The 22,454-nt window shown below is 51.4% G+C and overlaps 1 protein-coding gene across 1 annotated transcript; it reads right to left on the minus strand.

Moving 5' to 3' along the window:
* Nucleotides 1-13,015: 13,015 nt before the first annotated feature.
* Th (tyrosine hydroxylase) lies at nucleotides 13,016-20,592 on the minus strand. The gene is made up of 13 exons (XM_004654220.2): nucleotides 20,497-20,592; nucleotides 18,441-18,662; nucleotides 17,380-17,554; nucleotides 16,975-17,063; nucleotides 16,764-16,831; nucleotides 16,333-16,383; nucleotides 15,823-15,968; nucleotides 15,565-15,700; nucleotides 15,348-15,417; nucleotides 14,884-14,940; nucleotides 14,635-14,730; nucleotides 14,240-14,373; nucleotides 13,016-13,437 (listed from the first exon to the last, which is right to left on the minus strand). Exons 1-13 carry the CDS (start codon nucleotides 20,584-20,586, stop codon nucleotides 13,278-13,280), a joined length of 1,494 nt encoding a protein of 497 aa, XP_004654277.2. The 5' UTR covers nucleotides 20,587-20,592; the 3' UTR covers nucleotides 13,016-13,277.
* Nucleotides 20,593-22,454: the final 1,862 nt, after the last annotated feature.

Consider the following 22,454-nt stretch of genomic DNA (forward strand, 5'->3'; position numbering starts at 1 on the left):
TCCCCAGGGTCTCACCAATGTATAAGGATTTTTTTCAGGGCCTTAATGAAGTATATGAACTTCCCAGGGGCTCACTGGTCCCAAGGCATTCCCAGGGTTTCATTGAGGACTAAGGAAATTGCATCTCATTGTGGCCTAAGGCCTGCCCAGTGGCCAAATGGGGTCTAAGTCCTTGCCTAGGGTTTCACAAGTACACAAAGCCTTCCTTAAGGCCTCACTGGAACCTAATGCCTTCTCTGGGTTGCACTGGGGCCTAAGGCCTTCCCAGAGTCTCACTGAAAACTAAGACCTTTCAAGGATCTCACTGCTGCCTAAAGCTTTTTGAGAGTCTCATTTTGATCTATGGTCTTCCTGCTGCTTCACTGAGGCCAAGAGACTTCCCAGGTTCTCACTGGGGCTTAAGATCTTTCCAGGGCCTCACTGGGACCTATGACCTTCCTTAGTTATTACTAAAGCCAAAAGGCTTTCCAGGTCTCACCAATGTATAAGGCTTTTTATCAGGGTCTCACTGAGGTCAAATGCCTTCTCGGGGTCTCATTGGGGCCTAAAACCTTCCTAGGGTGTGAATGGGGCCTACAGCCTTCCCTAGAGTCTCATGAAAGATTATAGGAGCTCAATGCTTTCCGTGGCTAGGTAGACAGAGAAAAGGGCCCTTGGTAGGCAGCTATGTTTTCTTTCTGAAGTGTTCCAAATTGGAGACCAAAGAGTGCAAAAAGGACAGCTCACTGCCTGGTTCAGCTCGCCGGAGAACAAAGGGCAGAGAGGCTGCTCCCCACTGACGGCCCTGCCTTGTGGGCTTTCTGGGACCTGCACAGTTCTGGATGTGTCATGGAGCAGCCAGTGTCTTCAGCTTTGTTTTGCTTAAGCTGACCAATAATAGACTGTAGGTAGGAGGGCTGCTTTTTTTTTTTTTTATTGGCAGCTTCCATAATTACAGACAATAAACCATGGTAATACCCTCTCTCCCCCCATTTGCCTTTGCAACTCTACTCTCCATCATATCTCCACCCCCTCTCAATCAGTCTCTTTTGTTTTTGATAGTATCATCTTTTCCTCCTAGTATGATGGTCCTGGGTCGGTGGTTCCAGGCTCTGTGAGGTCATGGATATCCAGGCCATTTTGTTTCTGGAAGAGTGCATTGTAAGCAGTCCTAACCTTTGGCTCTTAACATTCTTTCTGCCACCTCTTCCACAATGAACCCTGAGCTGTGGAAAGTGTGCTAGAGATGCCTCAGTGCTGTGCACTCCTCTGTAACTTCTTCTCAGCACTATGGTGCCTTTTGAGTCATCCCAAGGTCACCACCATCTGAAAAGAGACGCTTCTCTAGCCAAAAAATGAGAGTAGCATTAATATATAGGAATGAGCATTAAGAGAAGCGCTTACTGGGCAGTTTGGTGAGCATAGTATATACACTTAGGCAGACACCAGCAGACATTACACCCTTAGGGCTCATGACTACCCTGTCACAGGTTTTCAGTATCAGGGATGTATTCTCTCCCATGGAGCGGGCCTCCAGTCAAATTAGAGGGTTGTTGGTTTCCCCCATAATTGACATGGCACTATTGCACCCACTAGCTCATTTGGCCCAGCTCCCTCTAGGGCAAGGGTATTCTTACTTATAGATTCCCCTCCTCTCGTGTGTACTCTGTTTCTCTCTGCCTCTTTACTTTGGCTTCTGAATAAACTTTTACTTTGCTTTATCTTTAAACTTGGCCTGCCTATTTAATTCCTCATTTGGAGGAGAAAACAAAACGGAACCACTAGACGTTAACATCACGGAGGTGTAAGGCCTTCTCGGGTTCATTCGGTACTAAGGCTTTCCCAAAATCTCAAGGGGGTCCCCAGTCTTTGGTAGAGTGTCACCAACATGTAAGTCTTTTCTCAGGTTCTCACTCAAGCCTAAGACCTCGAAAGGACCTCACTAAGGCTTAAAGCCAAGTGTCCCAGTGGGAACTCGGGCCTTCCAAGGTCTCAGTGGTGAAGGCCTTCTTCCCACGGTGTCAATGAGGCCTAAGGCCTATTCAGGTTCTCAGCGGGGACTCAGGCCTTACCTGTGTCTCCCTATGGTCTAAGGCCACTCCAGGGTCTCACGGAGGCCTAAGGACTAACCAGAATCTCACTAAGGAACAGGTTCTCTCCAGGGACTCACTGAAGACTCCTGCCTTCCTGGGATCATATGGAGGCCAAAGGCCTTCCAGGATCTCACTGAAGTCAAATGTCTCCATAGGGTCTCATTGAAGATAAATGACTTCCTAGACTTTAACTGAGTTCTAAGGCCTTATCAGCATCTCACTGGGGCCTAAGGCCTTCCTATGGACTCATTCAGGAAAGGCCTTCCAAGGGTGAATGGGGCCTAATGCTTTCCCTACATTCTCATTGAGGCCAATAGCCTTCCCAGGTTCTCACTGGGTCTAAGGTCCTCTGCAAATCTCACTAGGGCCTAAGGCCTTCACAGACTCTCATGAGGCTGTCCCAGGGTGTTGCTAAGGTCTATTGCCCTCTCAGGGTTTCAGTGATTCCACTGGTATTCTCTATGTTCATTGGTTTCTCGGCCCTTCCCATTTTATTGGGGGGCCTAACACCTTTCCATGGTCTCCCTGGGAACTAAGAGTTCTTAGAGTCAGAATAGCATTTAAGGCCTTCCCTAGAGTCTCACCAATGTATAAGACTTTCTCAAGGTTTTATTCAATAGAGCCTAAGACCTACCCAGGGTCTCACTAAAACCTAAGATCTTCCTAGTATCTCTCTGGGGCCTAAAACCTTCCCTTGCTCTCACTGAAGCCTAAGCCTTCCTAAGGTCCTATTGAGGACTAAGGCCTTCCCAGGGTCTCATTTTAACCTGATGCCTTGCCTGGGTCTCACTGAAGGGTTCTCTATGGTGTCAATGAGGCATACAGTCTTTTCAGAGTCTCACTGTGAACTCAGGCCTTCACAGAGTCTCATTTGGCCTGGAAGCCTTCCCAGAATCACACCTGGGCCCAAGGCCTTCATAAGGTCTCACTGAGGAGATAGGCCTTTCCAGTGGGAACTCAGGCCTTCCTCAGGAACCAAGAAACTTCCCAGGGTGTCAATTAGGTCCAAGACCTTCCAAGGATGTGAGTGGACCCTAAGGCCTTCCCTGCATCTCAGTGAGGCTTAAGACCATCCTAGGGTTCCTTGGAACCTAAGGGCTTTTGTTCTCATTTGGGACTAATACTTTCCCAGGGTTTCAATGGGAATGAAGTCCTTCCTAGGATCTGAAGCCCAAAGAATTCTTCTGTTTGTTTGTTTTTTAATTAGTTTTGTGCTCAGTGAATACACAGTCAAGTTGGTACCATTGTTAGCCTCCTCCCTGACTTCTCCCTCCACAGGGACCCTCCTTGTTGGGGTATATGGGTTGTGCATTGTGGGATTAGCCATCAGTTATGGATAGGAGGAAATGTCTCTGTGTATCATGACCCAACGTGTGGCTCTGACATTCTTTTCGCCCCCTCTTCCGCAAATTTCCCTGAGCCATGTTGGGTTCATTTTTGGTCTGCTTCAATGATGAGGTCTTGGAAGCCTCTGTGTCTCTGGACCTCTGGTTTGGAGTTGATTGTTCTCTGTGTCTATCTCCTTCACCCTTGTGCTGGAGCCAGGTTCCCCAAGAAAACAGCACTCTTGCTTGTTTTGCGAATTATTCTTAGTTTCAGCTGGAGCCCTTTTGATGTGTGATGGGGTGGTTCTCTCCTTAGGATCTGCATCTGTCTGAAGAAGAGAAGCAAATTCTCTGACGGAGAGTAAACACCAGATAAATGGAATAACCATTTTTTTTTAGAGGGAATTTAATAGGTGTAGGCCCTCTTTTAGGCCACAATTGGTGGGAGATTGATAATGGAGAGCAGAATCATTTTGGATTTTGTTTCCCAGCTGCACCTATGGGTTCTGTTTCATTGAGCAGACCCGTTAGCCAAATCAAGAGCAGTTGGTTTCCCACCATGGCTGCGCACCACTATTGCACTTGTATGGGCATCATGTCAGGTTGTTGGCTGCTAAGTAGGTTAGACCATGAGTTTCTTGGACAGATATTGGTCATTTCCCCCCAGTCGCTCATGTAACACCTTCTGGCATAGGAGCTCTGACTGGGGACTGACTCTCTTCCGGTTTCCACCCAGGTCACCCCATGTTACATGTCAACTGCATATGGTGTCTTCAGCAGTAGGGTCTTACCACTAACCTTTGGTGGGTCATCAAGAACTCTGACAGAAATCTGTCTTCTTTTGGGAAACCTTGGAGTTCTCTCTGATCAAAAGCTCATTGTGTATGATAGCCACCTGCTGGTACTGGGAGTTACAGGTCAGAACCCAAGAAGAGAGGGAAGAAAAAAATAAGTGTTGTAAAAGAGATACAGAGATGAGAGAGAAGAAGGAGAGAGAGAAAAAGCAGAAATAGGAGAAGATTAAGGTCAGTCTTCATTATACCCTCTGCAGGGCCCTGTGATTCAGGTGTTCCCTCTAAGGGCCTGGTGAAGGTTCACCCATTTGGTCTGTCTTTTAGGATGTAGAATTGTATGGTACCATTGCTATTTGGATCCAGTTTTGTGCCCCCCAGCCCCTCCTTTGCCCTTCCCTCCCTCCCCATCCACCCTATTGTCTGGTCCTCGAGTTGCTTGCTAGGTATATCATCACCTTGGGTAGATTCAGGTTAGGTGCTGTTGATGAATGAGACTATGTAGCAATTATCTTTCTGTGATTAGGTGAGGTCACTGAGAGTGATCTGTTCCAGGTTTGACCATTTTTCTTTAAATTTCATTGTGTCATTTTTTCCTTACTGCTGTGTAGAATTCCATTATGTAGATATACCACATCTTAGTTATCTATTTGTCTCATGATGGACATCTGGGTTGATTCTAGCTCTTAGCTATTATGAATTGAGCAGCTATAAATATGTTTGAACAAATCTCTCTGGACTGATGCATGGAGCTTTTAGGGTACATGCCCAGTAAGGGAGAAACTGGGTCTGCTGGTAACTCTTTAGTCAGCATTTTTAGGAGTCTCCACATTGATTTTCAAGGTGGTTGTACCATCTTACATTCCCACCAACAATGGATGAGGGTTCCTATTTCTCCACAACCTCACCAGCATTTATTTTCATTTGATTTTTTTTTAATTAATTAATTTATTTATTTATTTGAGAGTGATAGACACAGAGAGAAAGACAGATAGCGGGAGAGAGACAGAATGGGCGCGCCAGGGCTTCCAGCCTCTGCAAACGAACTCCAGACGCGTGCGCCCCCTTGTGCATCTGGCTAACGTGGGACCTGGGGAACCAAGCCTCGAACCGGGGTCCTTAGGCTTCACAGGCAAGCGCTTAACCGCTAAGCCATCTCTCCAGCCCTCATTTGATTTTTTTAATGATTGCTATCCTTATTGTGGTAAGGTGGAATCTCATAGTTGTTTTAATTTGCATTTCCCTGATGATTAGGGATGATAAACATTTTCTTAAGTGTGTGTTTGCCATTTGTATTTCTTCTTTTGAGAACTGCCTGTCCAGTTCTTTGCCCCATTTTGTGAGTATATTGTTTGACTTTTTATTGTTTAGATTTTGAGTTCTTTATAGATTCTAGACATTAGGCTTCTGTCAGTTGGATAGTCAGAAAATATTTTCTTTCATTCTGTGGGTAATCTATTGGCTTTGATTATTGTATGTTTGTCTGTGAAGAAACTTTTCAGCTTCATGTGATCCCATTGGTTGAGTGATTGTTTAAGATCCTGTGCTACTGAGGTTTTGTTCAGGAAGTCTTTTCCCATTCCTATATCATGGAAAGTTCTTCCTATACTTTCCTCCAGTAGTAGCCAAGCTTCTGGTCTTATATTGAGGTCTTTGATCCATATGGACTTGATTGTTGTGCATGGCAAGATGTGTGGATCAAGTTACAATTTCCTGCATATGGATATCCAGTGTGTCCAGCACCATTTGTTGAGGATGCTGTCTTTTTTTTCCAGCCTACATTGTTAGGGCCTTTGTCAAATATCAAGTAGCTGTAGTTGCTTGACACAAACTCTGGATCCTTGATTCTATTCCATTGGTCTATATTCCTGTTTTTATGTCAGTACCATACTGTTTTTATTGCTATGGCTTTGTAATATAGCTTCAGATCACGTATGGTGATGCCTCCCGAGGTGTTTCTTTTGCTGAGGATATGCTTGGATATCCAGGGCCTTCTGCCTTTTTATATAAATTTTGAGATAATTTTTTTTTTATCTTTGTGAAGAACAATGTTGGGATTTTGATTGGAATTGCATTAAATCTGTATATTGTCTTTGGTAGGATTGTCATTTTCACAATGTTAATTCTACCTATCCAGGAGCATGGGAAGCCTTTCAATTTTCTCAAGTCCTCTTCAAATTTTTTTGAGTGTTTTTATGTTTGTATTGTATAGATCTTTCACTTCCTTGGTTAATGTTATTCTAAGGTATCTTATTTTTATTTTGTTGATATTGAAATGGGGCAATGTCACTTATTTCTTTCTATGTATCTTTGTCATTTGCATATAGAAAGGCTACTGATTTTTGTGTATTGATTTTGTATCCTGATACTTTACTGGAGTTAATCACCTTTAAGTGTTTTGAGACAGAGGCTCTCAGGTCTCTTACATATAGAATCATGTCATCAGCAAGTAGAGCTAAGTTAACTTCTTCCTTTCCAAATTGTATCCCTTTTATTTCTTTCTCCTGTTTTATTGCTTGAGCTAGGACTTCCAGTACTATATTAAAGAGCAGAGGTGAGAGTGGACACCCCTGTCTTGTTCCTGATATCAATGGGAATTCCTCCAGTCTCTCTCCAAGTATTATTTGGGCCTTAGGAGCTTTATATATAGCCTTTATTATGTCAAGATATAAACCAACCATGCCAATTTTCTCCAATGTTTTGATCATGAGGTGATGTTGTATTTTGTCAAAGGCTTTTTCTGCATCTATCGAAATGATGCTGTGGTTTTTGTGTTTAACTTTTTATGTAGTGTATTACGTTGACAGATTTCCATATGTTGAACCACCATTGCATTCCTGGGATGAAGCCCACTTGATCAAGATGGATAATGTTTTTGATGTGTTGTTGGATTTTGTTTGTGAGGATTTTCTTCAGGATCTTTGCATCTAAGTTCATCAGGAAAATAGGCCTATAGTTTTCTTTTTTTGTAGCATCTCTGCCTACTTTGGAAATTAGGGTGATACTAGCTTCAGAGAAGGAGCTGAGGAGCTTTCCCTGTTCTCCAGTTGTGTGGCACAGTTTGAGAAAAATTGGTTTCAGTTCTTCTGTGAAGGTTTTCTAGAATTTAGCTAAGAAGCCATCTGGTCCTGGACTCTTCTTTTGGGGGAGGTTTTTTTTTTAATTACCTTTTCAATCTGATGGGTGTGATAGGATTGTTTAGAAGATTAGTCAGATCTGAGTTTAGCTTTGGTAGGTGGTATGTGTCCAGGAATCTATCCATTTCCTCCATATTATCCAGTTTTGTGGAGTAGAGGTTTTTGAAATAAGTCCTGATGATTCTCCAAATTTCACTTATGTCTATTGTTATCTCTCTTTTTTCATTTCTAGTTTTGTTAATTTGAAGCTACACCTGCTTGTTTCTTATTCCCATTTGCTTGGAATATAATTTTCTACCCGTTCACCCTGAGGAGGTGTCTGTCTTTACTGGTGAAGTGGGTTTCTTGAAGACAACATATTGAGAGGTCTAATTTTCTGATCCACCCTGTTAGCTTGTGTCTCTTGATGGGTGAATTGAGGCCATTAATATTTAGGGTAATGACTGTGAGGTTTGATTTGATCCCTGCCATATTGTGTTGGTTTATGTGGTTTGGTGTTTTCATGGACTTTGAAGTTTTTGTGACTTCTCTGAGTATGGTTATTGTGATCTGCTTCTTATAGGCACTTAAGGTCGATTCTTTGATTCTTCTGTGTGGAGAATTCCCTGAAGTACTCTTGGGAAATTTGTCTTTGTGTTCATCTAATTGTATAGCTAAGTTTTATCATGGAAAGTTTTTCTTTTACCATTTATTATGAGGGATACTTTTGCTGGGTAGAGTAGTTTGGGTTGGAAGCCATAGGTTCTTAGACTTTGCAGTGTTCCATTCCAGGCCCTTCTGGCTTTCAGGGTTTCCACTGAGAAATCTGAAGTAATTTTGATAGGATTACCTTCAAATCTGATGTGCTGTTTTTCCTTAGCTGCTTTTAGGATTTTCTCTTTGGTATCAATGTTTAGAGTCTTAATGATAATATGTCTTGGAGAGTTTCTCCTTTGGTCCAATCTGTTTGGAGTTCTGTTAGCTTCTTGTACCTTGATGGGCCTTTCTTTTGAAGAGTGGGAAAGTTTTCTTTGATAATTTTGTTAAATAAGTTCTCCATGCCTTTGGTCTGAATTTCTTCCCCTTCTGGTATTCCCATGATCTGAACGTTAGGACGTTTAAGGGTATCCCACAATTCCCTCATGTTCTGTTCACAGAATTTTTTAAACTTATTGAAACTTTTGAACTCTAGAACTATTTCTTCTGTTTTGTCTTCCAGATCTGAGTTTCTATCCTCCACATGGCTGAATTTATTCTTGAGAGCTTCTAAAGAGTTTTGGGCTTGTTCAATTAAGTTTGCATTTTCTACTACTTTCCTATGTATAGTTTCTATCCCTCTGTCAAGTTCCCTTTTACATCATTTTCTGATTTTCTTGATGCTTCTTGGAATTCTTCCTTGCATTTCTTTATGTCTTCATTTAGCATAGTCAGCTGGTTTTTTAGGTCCTCTTTTTATTCGCTTTCCTTTATATCTTTTAACTGTGTTTGGACCCCTTCTCTTTTCTTATCTATTAGGTCTAGTCTAGTGATGGCAGCATCCACATGATTATCAGTCCTTTGCTGCTTTTGTGCAAGTTCTACCAGTAGCTTGGTCACGGTTGCATTGCTCATAACTTCATGTTGGGGTTCTGATCCTAATGTCTCTTCTATGCTGTTTTTCTTTTGTGTGTGTGTGTGGGGGGGGGCAATTTTTTTGAGGTAGATTTTTTACTGTAGTCCAAGCTGACCTGAAACTCACTATGTAGTCTCAGGGTGGCCTTGAACTCATAGCAATCTTCCTACCTCTGCCTCCCAAGTTCTGGGATTAAGGGCGTGCACCACCACGCCCGGCCCCTCTTCTATGTTTTGATTAGAGACATCCATTGCAGGATGGGTGATCTTATTGGATTTACTTGCATTTGATTTTTCATGTTATTCCTTTTGTGCTGTGGTCTGCCCATCACAGTGTCAGGGCAGGGGAAGTAGGACTGTGGTTGCGATAGGCGGGGGAAGTGGTGCCAACTTCAGGGGAGCGGGTCTGAGGTCACACAGGTGGGCGGGCAGAGTGGGCCTGAGGTTGTGCTGGGGTGGGCAGAGCAGACCAGAAGTGGTGCAGGGGCGGGCCGGCGGATGGTCTAGCGGGCCTGAGGTCACAAAGGGGTGGACATTGGAGCATGCCTGAGGTCGCGCGGGGGCAGGTGGGCAGGTGGACAGGTGCAGAGGGCCTGAGGTTGTGCATGGGCAGGGGGAGCCAGGTGGTCACCCATGCACAGTGGCACAGGTGGAACTATGCTGGCCTGTGCCCCCTTGCCTGAGGTTAGTGCAGGAGTCTCCTGAGGCTGGGACTTTGGCTAGGATGCTGCTTGGAGGGACTGGGGGACTGGCGGGCTACCTGAGAGTGTGGGAACCAACTGATGCCCATTTTTGCCCCTGGCAGTGTGTTAGAGATTGCTCTCCCCTAAATGACCCAGTGAACCCTTAATATCTTGCCTTTCCTTCCCTGGGAGGTTCAGCACAGTTAGGCAGACACCATCTTGACCGGAAGCCCAACTTCTTCTGTTTAAACAATTTGGGGGGGCTGGAGAGATGGCTTAGCAGTTAAGGCACATGACTGCAAAGCCTAAAGACCTGGGTTTGATTCTCCAGGTCCTACATAAGCCAGATGCACAAGGTGGCACATGCATCTGGAGTTCATTTGCAGTGGCTAGAGGCCCTGGCATGCCCATTTGCTCTCTCTGTCTCTCTGTCTCTAATAAATAAATATTTTTGGCGGTGTATGTTTCAAGGTAGGGTCTCACTCTAGCCCAGGCTGACCTGCAATTCACTATGTAGTCTCAAGGTAACCTCAAACTCAAATGATCCTCCTTCCTCTATCTCCTGAGTGCTGTGATTAAAGGCATGTGCCACCACACCTGACTTCCAAGACTTCTTAGGGTCTCACCAAAGACTTCTTAGATTTTCTTCAGGATCTCACTGGCACCTAAGACCTTCCCAGTATCTCAGTGGGGGCTCAGGTCTCCCAGGGACTCACTAGGACAGAAAGCCTCCCCAGAGTGTAACTGAAGCCTAAGGCCTTCCAAGATTCTTACTGGGGGTTCCCAGCTCCCCATGGTCCTCCTGGGCTGAAAGCCCTCCAAGGGTTTCATTGAAGCTGAAAGCCTTCCCAGGGTTTCATTGAGGCCAAATGTCAGGGTCTTACTTGGAACTAAGGCCTTCACAGGGTTTCATTTAGCTGTTTTTTTTTTAATTTATTTATTTATTTATTTATTTGAGAGCGATAGACACAGAGAGAAAGACAGATAGATGGAGAGAGAATGGGCGCGCCAGGGCTTCCAGTCTCTGCAAACGAACTCCAGACGCGTGCGCCCCCTTGTGCATCTGGCTAATGTGGGACCTGGAGAACTGAGCCTTGAACCAGGGTCCTTAGGCTTCATAGGCAAGTGCTTAACTGCTAAGCCATCTCTCCAGCCCACATTTAGCTGTTTTATTGGTGCCTATTGTCTTCCCTAGCATCTCACCCATGTATAAGACTTTTCTTCTGGTTTCTATGGAGCCTAAGATCTTCCCAAGTTATCACTGGAGATAAGGTCTTCCCAGACAGAGTCTTAGTGAGGACTCAGGCCTTCCCAAAGTTTCACTGAAGCCAAAGGCCTTTATAGTGCATAAATGGAGCTAAGGCCTTCCCTACAGCCTCATTGAGCTCTAAGTCTTTCCCAGGGCTTCAATGGGGAGTGAGACCTCCCCAGCATCCAAATGGAGCCTAAAACCTTCCTGAGGATTTCACCAATGCATAAAGCTTTTCCCAAGGTCACACTGGAGCCTAAGACCTTCACACAGTCTCACTGGCACCAAAGGAGGCCTTCTCCAGGTCTCAGTAGGAACTAGGGCCTTTCCAGGGTCTCACTGATGCTTAAGACTTTCCAAGTGTCTCACTGGGGCACGAAGTCTTCCCATGGTCTCACTGGGGATTAAGACTTTCCCAGGTTTTCACTGAGGCCAAAGGCCTTCCCAGAGTCTCAGTGTGGCCTAAGAAGGTCTTTCTCAGGGTGGTACTGGGGCCTAAGGCCTTCCCAGGATTACATTAGAGCCTAAGGCCTTTCCAAGGGATTTCACTGGGTCTTACTGGGGACTCTACCATTGCAGAGTGTTGCTGGAACTAGATGTCTCTCCAGGTCTCACTGGGGAGGGGATTAAGACCTTCTGGGGGTCTAGCTGAGGTCTAGGATCTTTCCAGGTCTCACTGGGGCCTCAGGCCTACTCAGGGTCTTACTGGGTTCTAAAATCCTCCCAGGGTGCATGGGCCTGAGGCCTTCATTAGGTTCTCACTGGAGCCTAGGGCCTTCCCAGAAGCCCTCCCTGGGTCTAACTGAAGACAAAGGCTTTCATTGTGCGCACTGAGTTCTTAACCTTTCCCATCTCACTGGGGTCTAATGCCTTTCCAGGGTCTCCCTGGGGATAAGGTCTTTGTAGAGTCACAATGGGACCTAAGGCCCATCCTAGGGTCTCCCCAATGTATAAGGCCTTTCTCGTGGTATCAGTGAATCTTGAGACCTTTCCAGGGTCTCAGTGGGAACTCAGGACTTCCCAGAGTCTCACTTGGGGGTGAAGACCTTTCAGAGTATTACTGAAGCCTAAAGCTTTCCCAAGATGTCACCTTGGACTCCTGCCCTCCCAGGGTCTAGCTGAAGCAAATAGCCTTCACAGGGTTTCAAATGAGGCACAAAGCCCCCCAGGATCTCACTGGGACCTCCCTGGGGTCTCACTGAGGCCTAAGGCCTTCCTTGCCCTACCAAGGGCCCTAAAGTTCTTTCAAATTCTCTCCTTACTCCTAAGAGCTAAAAGGACATGGATGATCCTGTGTCAGTCAGAGGTTGTGTAGAGGCCCAACTAATGGAGGACAAAGAGGCCCAGGAGGGGTGAAGAGGAGCTGTTGGCCAAGAACCAGCTTGTGGCCCCTGCTGCTTTGCAGGTAGCATGTAGTGAACACTTCACAAAACCCAGCACGTCCCTGCCTGCAAGGCCAGAAGCGGGATGGCCTGGACCAGCTGCTCAGGCCTGAAGGCTTCAGCTACAAGGTGACACCGAGGTCCCATTTGGAAGTGGGGTGCACACCTCCATCTGCCTTTTCTGTAGACAAGGGCCTAGAATCTCTGCCTGAGTGTCACATGGCTTGGCTGTTTCTGTCACATACTTTGAGGTGCTTCCGGGGGGCCCTTCTCAGTTCTGACGCCTTGCTCTGGGTAGAGTTGGATGAGGGGACCGCAGTGATTGTGTTTTGTGCCACCCTTTGTAGCCTCTCTGCCTTTTCTCATAGGAGCCTGGACCCCCGAACTTGTGAGAAGGCTTGATCCATAAGCCTATGTCAGAGAGCGCCTCTCCAGTTAGCCCAGTTGTGACAGCTGCTTTCTGCCCTGGTCTGCACCAGGGTGCTGTCACCCCATGAGACCGAGGCCGCTGTGTCCCGGCCTTCCCCAGCCCTCCAGGACAATTGGAGGGTTCAGAACTGTCAGGGGACTGTGCTTAAGTAAGGAGGTGAGGTCAAAGCCTCCTCTTAGTCTGAGGTGCCTGGGAAGCTGAGCTGGATGGGGGAGGAGAGGGGAGAATCTCTAAGCAAAGCTGTGGTGGGTATGGGGCCAAGACCCATTTCTGGTGATGCCAGATGCCAAGCACACGCCCCTCAGAGATCTTCCTTTCCTTTATTGAGATAATGATCAGACTGGTGAATGGCATGGAGTGGGGGAGGGATTGGCACTAGTGGGCAGTGGGTGGCATGGCCACCCATGGCCCTGGAGCACATGCAGCAGTAGGACAAGGGACTGAGAAGCAGCAGGGTGCCCGGGGGGAGGGGAGCCCATGAGAGGGAGTAAGTGGACTCTGGGGATGTCCATGGCCCAAGCCCTCACATGGGCCTGAGCCCTGGGTCACGGGAGCCTGGAGAAGGAACTAGATACTCCGGGCCAAGACCCTGGCACCTGTAGGTGGCACCACACGCACCTAGCCAATGGCACTCAGTGCCTGGGTCAGGGTGTGCAGCTCATCCTGTACGTCCTCCAGGGAGCGGCGGATGGTGTGGGGACTGTCTAGCACGTCGATGGCCAGTGTGTATGGGTCGAACTTCACAGAGAACGGGCGCTGGATCCGCGAGGCGTAGCTCCTGGGGAGGAAAGCCAGTGTGAACACGCAGTCATGGGAGGGGCCGGTGAGGAGGCAGGGTGGGGCCGGCAGCTGGGGAGGGGCTCAGAAACCTCCAGAAGCATGGACAGGGGTGTTTCAGAGTCACCCCCCAAAGCCCATTCTCAGCACATGGGAGATTAACCCCCCCACACACACCAGGCCACAGTGAAGGACAAGGGCCCAGCGCCTGCTCCAGGAAGGCCTTTACTGGGCGCCCTTCTCTCCTCAGCAGGGACCTTCCTCCAGGAAGCTTTCCCTGACCGCGGGTTCTGGACTGCCTAAGCTAGAGTGTACATACAACCATGTTCTATGTTCTCCATGCCAAGTGCAGCCCTTGCTCTCAGTTTCCCCAGTGCACAATAGGCTTATAGAGTAAGTGATAAGTAGTCTCCCTTGGACCAAACTATAGTCTCTGCTCTCCTCTCCAAACCCCACTTGGTCACTGTGGCCCCAAGCCAGCTCTGGGACTCCCCTGTCCCTCCGTGTGCCCTGTCCTCTACCAGCCCCAGATTCCACTGTCCCTCTTGTCCCCACCCTGCTCAGGCCCATGCTGCTCAGAGAGTGGGAGGTTCAGGTCCTGCTGATGTCCAGAAGGTTGGCCTGGACCTCATCCTGGCACAGCTGGAAGGCACCTAGCCCTGCAAGTGTGCCTCTCCCCAGACAGACTCTCTGGGCTCCTAACTGGGGAGGGTGTAACCTGCTACAGGGGAGTGGAGCTGAGGGTGTATGAAATAGGCTCACAGGGGAGGTAGAGTGAGGCTCATGGCGAAGATCCTGCCCACCTGAGCTTGTCCTTGGCATCACTGAAGCTCTCCGACACAAAGTACACGGATTGGTAGGTCTGGTCTTGGTAGGGCTGTACGGCTGCGGCGTCAGGGTCAAAGGCCCGCACCTCGGGCTCCTCCGACAGAGAATGCTGATGGGTGACCATAGGTGTCATTGAGGCCCCAGGACTGCAGGGGCCAAGGGAACTGAATTCTGCAGGTGTGGGCCTTCCCCCTTTCCCCTCCACCAAGGGTCCTGGGCTAGTGTGCAGTGGGATCTGAGGAAAAGCATGCTTTCTCCGGAATAGAGCCTGAGTCCCAGGCCTAGGCCATGGACATTCTCCTGCTGGGAGGAGTGCACACCCCTAGCCTTGTCCTTCTTTTATGGAGGCTGGGAGCATACGGGATCTCACCAGGAGCTCCCCGTAGGAGGACAGAAGCCCGGCGCCGTAGGCCTTCAGCTCCCCATTCTGTTTGCACAGCCCAAACTCCACAGTGAACCAGTATACCTGTCAGACAACCACCGCGGTCAGCTAGGAAAGCTTGCCTCTCAGACGGCCCCTGCGGCCGTAGAAGGCCGCCACCCACTGCGCAAGCCAGGGCTGGGGTCGAAGAGCAAGCCCAAGCCCCCAGCCCAGGGCTGTCCACGAGAAGAAACCCACCGTGGACAGTTTCTCGATTTCCTCATCAGAGGCCCCCAGAGATGCAAGGCCAATGTCCTGTGGATGAAGGAGAAGGCTGAAGTATGGAGTGACTCAACATTGCGCTGACGCAGGGGTGCTGGGTGTCTGCTGCCCCTCCAGGGGTCCCTGAGGTCAAGACGGTCATGCGTGGACTCTCCACCGGCCAGGACCCGCTCTTCCCACGCAGCCCAGCAGGTGGCAGCACACACAAGCCACAGCATCCCTCTCCTCTCAGATCTGCTCTTTGGAAAAGGACCTAGCCTTCTTCTGTTTTGGGGGTGCTCTGCACACATGGTAGGCCTACCTCAGCTACAGGATGCACCCACCTAGAAGTCTCATGGACCCACACAGACACCATCCACCCAGGATGCCATCGCTTGGCCCAGCCAAACGAGTCCTCCCACCAGGAACACTTAGCTCCTGACCCAAGGTACCAGACTCACCTGGGAGAATTGGGCAAATGTGCGGTCAGCCAGCATGGGTACGTGTCCCAACAGCTCGTGACAGCAGTCTCTGCGTGAGGCCAAGAGAAGGAACGTGGGCTGGAAGCCAGCTGTTTCCCACTCAGAGACAAGGGCTTGGCTTAGGAGACCGATGCCCCCTCATGCCTCTGTCCCACTGCACACAGGGGCTGCCCTGGGAGCAGCGGGGCATACTCACGGCTCAGGTGAGTGCATGGGCGATGAGGCGTGGCGGATATACTGCGTGCACTGGAACACGCGGAAGGCTAGGCTGGCCAGAAAGTCACGGGCAGATAGCAGGCCCGCCACGGGCCGCAGCTGGAAGCCTGTCCGCTCTGCAAAGGAGATGTACGTCAGGGTCTGGAGAGGTGGGCAAGGGGCGAGGGGACACCTGGCGGGACAGCACCCTCTCTGCCCCCCCGCCCTCCCCCCCACCTGGCCTCCCCTGCGTCCGCACCCTTCAGGAAGCGCGACACATCCTCCAGCTGGGGGATGCTGTCCTCCCGGTAGCCACAGAAGCGCTCCAGGAGCTGGAAAGCCTCCAGGTGCTCCCGGCATGCATGGGTAGCGTAGAGGCCCTTCAGCGTAGTGTAGACTTCCTTCCTAAGGACAGCAGGGCTCAGGGCATGGTTTGCTTCCTGGGGACACCCACTCACTCGCTGCCCCCACCCTGTGAGTGCTTTGCCCGCTCCCCACAGCCCGAACCCCTTCCTGTGGGCCACCATCCCTGAATAGGCATAGTTGTCCTTGGGAATCCCAGAGGCAAGGTGGGGAGAAAGGGACATCCCTAGAGGATATGATGTCCTGGGACTCTAGGAGTCCCTTTTCCAGCTGACTTCAGTCTCTCCTGCTAAACCAGGGCTTTTCTGGAGGAATGCCTCTCATACAGGAATACTGGGAGCCATCTTCCCGGCCTCCCTAGTGCCCGGCCCCACCCTTCCACAGAGTGTGGTCAGCAGGGTCTCACCAGGTGGCAATCTCGTCCGCAGTATACTCCACATGGGGAATCGGTTCACCGCTGTGGAAGGGACAGCGGTCAATCCTGATGGCCCCTGACCCCAGGGAGTAGGAAGAGTAGAGGGCCTTTGGGTGGTGGGGAGTGGACTGTGGGAGTTGTGCTCAGGGGACGGAGGTGACCTGTGCCAGTCCTGTGGCCTGAGCTGGCTGCTATGTGTCTCTGTGCCTCAGTTTCCTGAACCGTGACTGGGGACAATGCCAGTGCCCAACTCAACATTGAAAAGGGATCAGGAGAGTTGTCCTAGGCAAGGTGGTGTCATCAAGCTGCCCAATCCCCTTCCACCTTCCTCTCCTATCCCCCCCTCCCCCCCCCCCCCCCCCCCGCCCAGGGCTGGTCAGAAGCCACAAGGCCAGACTCCATCCCATGGGCTGGCTCCTTACTGCTTGTACTGGAAGGCGATCTCCGCGATCAGCTTCCGGCGCTGGCGGTACACCTGATCCGAGAAGCCCTGATGGCCAAGGGACACCCAGTCAGGAAGAAGCCAGCCCTTCTGTCCCTGTTCTCCATGCCTGCCCAGGGAATCCCCCCACCCCCCGCCGGAGCCACACCCACCCCACTGGCCATGGGGCACAATTAGGGAAGGCAGCTCACCGGATGGTCTAGGTCCAAGTCAGGATCAAATTTGGTGACCAGGTGGTGACATCTGTCCAACTCTGACACTTTCCTTGGGAACCATGGGACTTCACAGACAAGAAAGAGGTCCCAGGTGAGTATGGACCTGTGGCAAACTTCATCACCCTGGGCATAGCCTCCCCTGGGTCGCTCCTAAGGGACAGAGGTTCCCTAGGGCTGGGACATGAGGGGAGGATCCTGGAGGTGGCTCATGCTAGGTCCATATGTTAAAAAAAAAAAAAAAAGGAATAGAAATAGGTGGTAAAACCAGCAGGCCAACACCATGTGGTCGCTTCAGCATCACCGTCTGTAGAATGCTCTGCCTTGACACCTCAAGGCCCTTCAGGACATCGAGGTCACTCAAGGACACAAAATCATCCTCACCTTTGTCCTCCCCGGCACTGCGCACGTCATCTGACACCCGGCGCACAGAACTGAGCAGGGCAGCCAGGTCCCCGCTGGGCACCTCAAAGCGCACAAAATACTCCAGGTGGGGCCCCCCTGCCCGTTGCCTCTGGACTGGCCTTGTCTCCAGGTGGTAGATTTTGGCTTCAAACGTCTTGCAGAGTAAATGCAGGCCAAGGCGGGTGACAGGCAGACGGGGCAGGGCAGTGGGGGGAGATGGGCAGAGACCGAGCGAGATGGAGGTGGGGTGGGGGTGTAGAGATGGGCGGAAACAGATGAGGGAGGTTGGAGAACAAGGAGGGGCATGAGGGGGAATGGTGAAGACATGGAGGAGATGGAGAGGTAGGAAGAGGTGGAGAATGGGGAGAGGCAGAGACAGCAGTGAGGAGGACAGGAAGCAGGCCTGGGCCTTGCCCTTGACATTTACCAGCTGTCACTAGCCAAGCTACATTTTCTCCCATGCATGCATCTGGGAACCATAACAGCTGTGACCTTGACTTCCCTTCTGGACCAACCTACCTGTCCAGGGACTGTGCCATGCATCTTGACTCCCTGACTTCCTGATGGGTGTCACTGGCCCACCCGCCACACCCAGGGCCCTGCACCCCTCTGTGTTGTGTGTGGGAGGGGACATGAGGCTCAAGCCCACACCAGAGTGACTGGAGCACCCAGGGCTGGTGGGCAGCGTTCATTTCATCTCCACCTCTTGTTACCTAGCAACAAGACCCTTGGGCCATGCAGCCAGCTCTAAGAGCTCAGGAAGACCCCTGGCTTTAATGTCATTTGAGAGTTTCTTCCTAGAGCCAGGCCATCAGTCAACCCCTTGGACAGTTGGCCAGATCGGTTGGCAGTGGGTTGCAGGGGAGCTTGGCATGGAAGGGCAGGAGCCAAAGAGGCTTGAGCTCAAGATTTGGGCCCCTTGCCTGCAGTGTCCCTGTGTGGCCTGGGCACCCATGTTTAGGCCCCGGAGGGGACACAGCTACTTTGACATGGCATATGCCCACCACAGGGACATGAAGCCAGCCAACCCCGGGCCTCACCTCAAACACCTTCACGGCCCGAGACAGTGAGGATGGCTTGGTGCCCCTCAGGGAGAAAAGCAGGTTGAGCGTGGCCTTCCCATCTTTCTCTTCAAAGAGCACAGCCTCCAGCGGGTCCCCAGGCTCTGAGGAGGCCACCGCCGCCGCAGCTGCCGCCGCCGCCTCCCTCTCCTTACGGGCATCTTCGATGAGGCTCTGCCGCCGCCCAATGAACCTTGGGGACTGCGAGAATAGAGATGGGCCCGCGTCTCCAAGCTGCCGTGTCCACTGACCCCATCCTGGGGCCCGGGGCCTGGTCAGGCTGCTAGATGGCACGTGGGGGCAGCGGGGGGGGGGGGGCAGAGGCAGAGCACGCTATAAAGCAAGTGTTCTGACCGTGAGGAGTGAGCTGCGGGGCCTGAAAGGTGCTAGAAGACATGACAGAGATGACAGAGATGAGGGTCAGGATGCCTGGCCACCTCCCTACCTTCCAAGTCAGAGCTTCATGTCACCTGCCCTCAGGCCCGGCCTTAACTAGATTGGTAGCAGGAGAAGCGTGACTCAGGGTCTGCCTCTCCTGCCCTTCCTGAGTGCCAAACCGAGCCAGGGGAAGACAGAGCGCACAGTGTTGTGTGTTGGATCCAGCAGGTAGCCATCTCGGGCAGAGCCGCCCGCCCCCGCCCCACATAGCTAAAGCAAGAGTTGTTCCCCTCTGGCCCTCTACGAGAGAAGCTAGCCAAGCCCTTTCTTCGGCTCTCAGACGGGTGTCTCGTCCACACTGTTTTCTCAGCTTAGAACCCATCAGAATACCCCCCACCACCCGGTGCCACGCCATCCCAGCCTTCTCCTGACCCTCCCTCTGGTCACCTTGTCATCTTAAGTGTCACTGAGGTCTGGGCACAGGTGGACTCTGAGCAGCTTCTGCTGACTGTGTGTGTTTAATTCCCACAGCCACAGACCGGGGTGTCTGAACCCCACCATCCAGAGCTACCAGAGGCCAGAGCGAAGAGGAGCTTGAACTCCTCACTGGGAGCGGAGCGTGCTGCGTCGCTCACTGAGAAACACCAGGAGCCCTCCCCCCTGCCCCGGAGCTTCTGGGGTCTCACGGTGGAAAAGGAGCAGAAGGCCCTCTGAGAACCCCCTTTTGGCCTCACTCTAGATGCCGTGGACCCAGCCAGAGCCACATCCCCACCTGGGGGCTGGGGTGTCATCTAGCAGAAAATCACACATTTTTGACCCCACTGTAATTCCTTAAGAAGTGCCAGGAAATTAAGCTATCAAGGTCTGTATGACTCCAGCTCCGAGACAATGAGTGCCATGGATCATCTAAAGGCCCCTCTCACGGGCTGAGGAGCCACCCCGCTCTGGTGTCCCGGCTGGCACAGGGACAGCTCAGTGTCTACCCATAGACCTCTCGTCCTCGGGCGGTGTTGGGGGGGGGGTCGTTCCTTGTACAGAGCCCACGAGCAAGACAGATACGCAGCAGTGGAGGTGGGTAGGGTGGAAGGAGGCACAGAAGTCACATCCGATTCAGGGTCATCCAATGGCTCAGCTGAACCTGGGCCTGTGTCCTGCGTACAGGGACCCTAGCTGGCACATGGCCCCTGCTCTGCAGGCAGACTGGCTGTTTGCTATGTGCTGGGCTCGTCAGAGGTACGCCGTGCTGGAATCCTGCGTCTACATGACAGGCAATCCCAAGACAGACAGAGGCAGGTGGGAGGAGGGCTAGATCATGGGGGCTCCCTTCCGAGACCCTCCAAGGGGACAGTGTCTTCCCCACTTCACGAAACAGGACTCCGAAGCTCATACAAGCCCCAGAGGGCAGCAGGGACAGGGGAATGGGCACAAACTGTCATAGTCACAGTCCAGCAGAGCCCAGCAGAAGTGTCTGACTGGACACAGAAGGACAGCCATGGAATCAGGATCCAAACTAACCCTGGGGCAGGACCAGGCTGAAGTCGACACCCACCCCAGGCACCAAACACTGGGTGGACCCCCAGCCTGGTGTGCCCACCCACCCACCCATGAGGAACGGAGACTGCCTGGATGCCCCTTGGGGCCAGTGTGCCCGTCTCACCATGATGGCCTCGGCCTGCTTGGCATCCAGCTCTGAAACGGCCCTTCGGAAGCCCTTGGGCTGTGGCGTGGTGGCGTTAGGAGTGGGCATGGTGCAGCCTGGTGGTCCTGGGCTCTGCCTCCTCAGCCCTTGCAGGCGGCCTCTTATAAGCCAAGCTGACGTCAAAGCCCCTCTGGGTCCCCCACCTCCTGCCTCCCCGCTCGCATCCTCTCCCCGCCTGCTGCGCCTGAGGGAGGCGGGGGTGGGCGCAGAGCGAGGGCGACGAGAAAGGCCTCCGTCCCATTAGATCTAATTGCATCTACTGTCACAGGCACCTGCCTCTGAATCACCCTCAGCCTGAGGCACAGCACGCGGACCAGCGATGGATGGATGTGCTCTTGCAGGCCAGGAGACAGCTGGAGCCTGCCGTTCAGCCTGGTGCACGTAAGCAGGACCTCGTTGAACTTCCCAGGGGAGCATTTTCAAAGATCCTCAGCCTCTAGCGACTGGTCCAACAGCCCCTCACCGGCTGCCTGTGGGGGGGGGTCTTCCTCAAGTCCCTTTGCCCTCCCCCTCCACACACAAAACGCAGGACACAACCACACAGTGCACACAGTGTCTGCTCACTGCCCCAGCTTTGCGTGCAATTGTCCTGAGGCTGAATCCTCAGGCAGGTCCTATGGAATGAAGAAGGTTCCAGAAGGAGCCATGCTACTAGTGTGTCTTCAAGGTGATACCATTTTTGCAGGGTCCCTGTTTCCCCAATTTCGTTCCCCTCGAGGGTGTCTAGGACATGGGCCTAAAGCATGATACCTCCCCACCCCAGCAGCCGCTCCACCCCGTCATTAGGGTCAGCATGCCCCCCCGCCCCCAGGGCATTCTGACAGCTTTTTCCCAAGTGTAGACTCCTCACCCTCACTCCCTGCCTCAGAATCTCCTGGCAGCCACTGCTAATCTTCAGCTGGCTCCTAGGTAAAGGACTCTCTGCTGACCTGTTTTCTCATGGCACCCTGAAACCTCTTAGCCAGGAGTCTCTTGCTCATCTTCCTTCCCCCAGATGCTATCAAGTCCCACTTGCATGAAGACCCACCTTCCTCCTACCCATGGGGATGGGAACCTCAGGAGGTAGGGAGGGGACCCTCCTCAGTGGCTTCTCCAGAGACCCATCCCATCTCCTTGGGGTCATTTCTTTGTAAGTGATAGTTTTGGGCAGAGGTGTGTGGACCCCTCAGAATAGCTACTCAGGCCCTCTCTCACCTAGGAGGCTTGTGGAAGGGTACTTCCCTTGTCCCTCTCGCCATCGTGGGACCAACAGAAGCGTCAAAGGCCAAGCCCTCTCTGAAAATTGCCCTCCCCCGGGGCCTAGTACCCAGTATGCTAAATATGGCTGGAAGCAGAGGTCCTGGACCCCACCTCCTCTAACCCCGTGCTTGTCCCTGTATGGCCTACTCCACCATCAAGGCATTGCTCAGATCTCCAGGGACTGCCTGGATTCATTACAGCCACCAGGCACCTCCTTTCCAACTTGCCTTTGAACAGTAGCCTAGGGGCTTTCCTTAAAGTGGTCCTCCACACAACTTCCTCCACAACCTTACTGGCTTCCCAGTGCCCTCTGGAAGCAGCCTGACTGCTTAGTCAGTGTTAAGGAAAGACATGAGCCCCCGCCCCCTGCCCAATCTACCCCTTTTGATCTTCTGGCCCCCACAGCTCCCACTTCTGCACCAGGGATGTCTGGGGATCTTTGAGACCCATATTGAAATGCCATCTTTCACCTCTACCTTCTCTTCACCATTTACTCTGAAGTGCCTACTCTTTCTTGCCATGATATTAACTGTTCCCTCCTCTGTTTCCCTCTGTTGCTTGTTCCTTTCTGCCTTTTGGAGGAGGTAAGAATCACACTAACTTGATCAGCTCTTTCTCTGGGTGCCCAGCACCAGGTCCGGCCTAGTTAGCGTCCAAAGGCTCAGCAAACAGTGCTT

This window comes from Jaculus jaculus, chromosome 1, assembly GCF_020740685.1.
Source record: "Jaculus jaculus isolate mJacJac1 chromosome 1, mJacJac1.mat.Y.cur, whole genome shotgun sequence".
Taxonomy (NCBI): Eukaryota; Metazoa; Chordata; class Mammalia; order Rodentia; family Dipodidae; genus Jaculus; species Jaculus jaculus.

Excerpts from the sequence above, each read along its gene's own strand:
- Th (XM_004654220.2), bottom strand. The coding sequence starts at position 20,586 with ATGCCCACTCCTAACGCCACCACGCCACAGCCCAAGGGCTTCCGAAGG. Across the intron at positions 15,418-15,564 it reads CCCATGCACTCACCTGAGCC|AGACTGCTGTCACGAGCTGT; the intron begins GTGAGTATGCCC and ends GGCCTCACGCAG. Across the intron at positions 14,941-15,347 it reads CATTTGCCCAATTCTCCCAG|GACATTGGCCTTGCATCTCT; the intron begins GTGAGTCTGGTA and ends CTTCATCCACAG.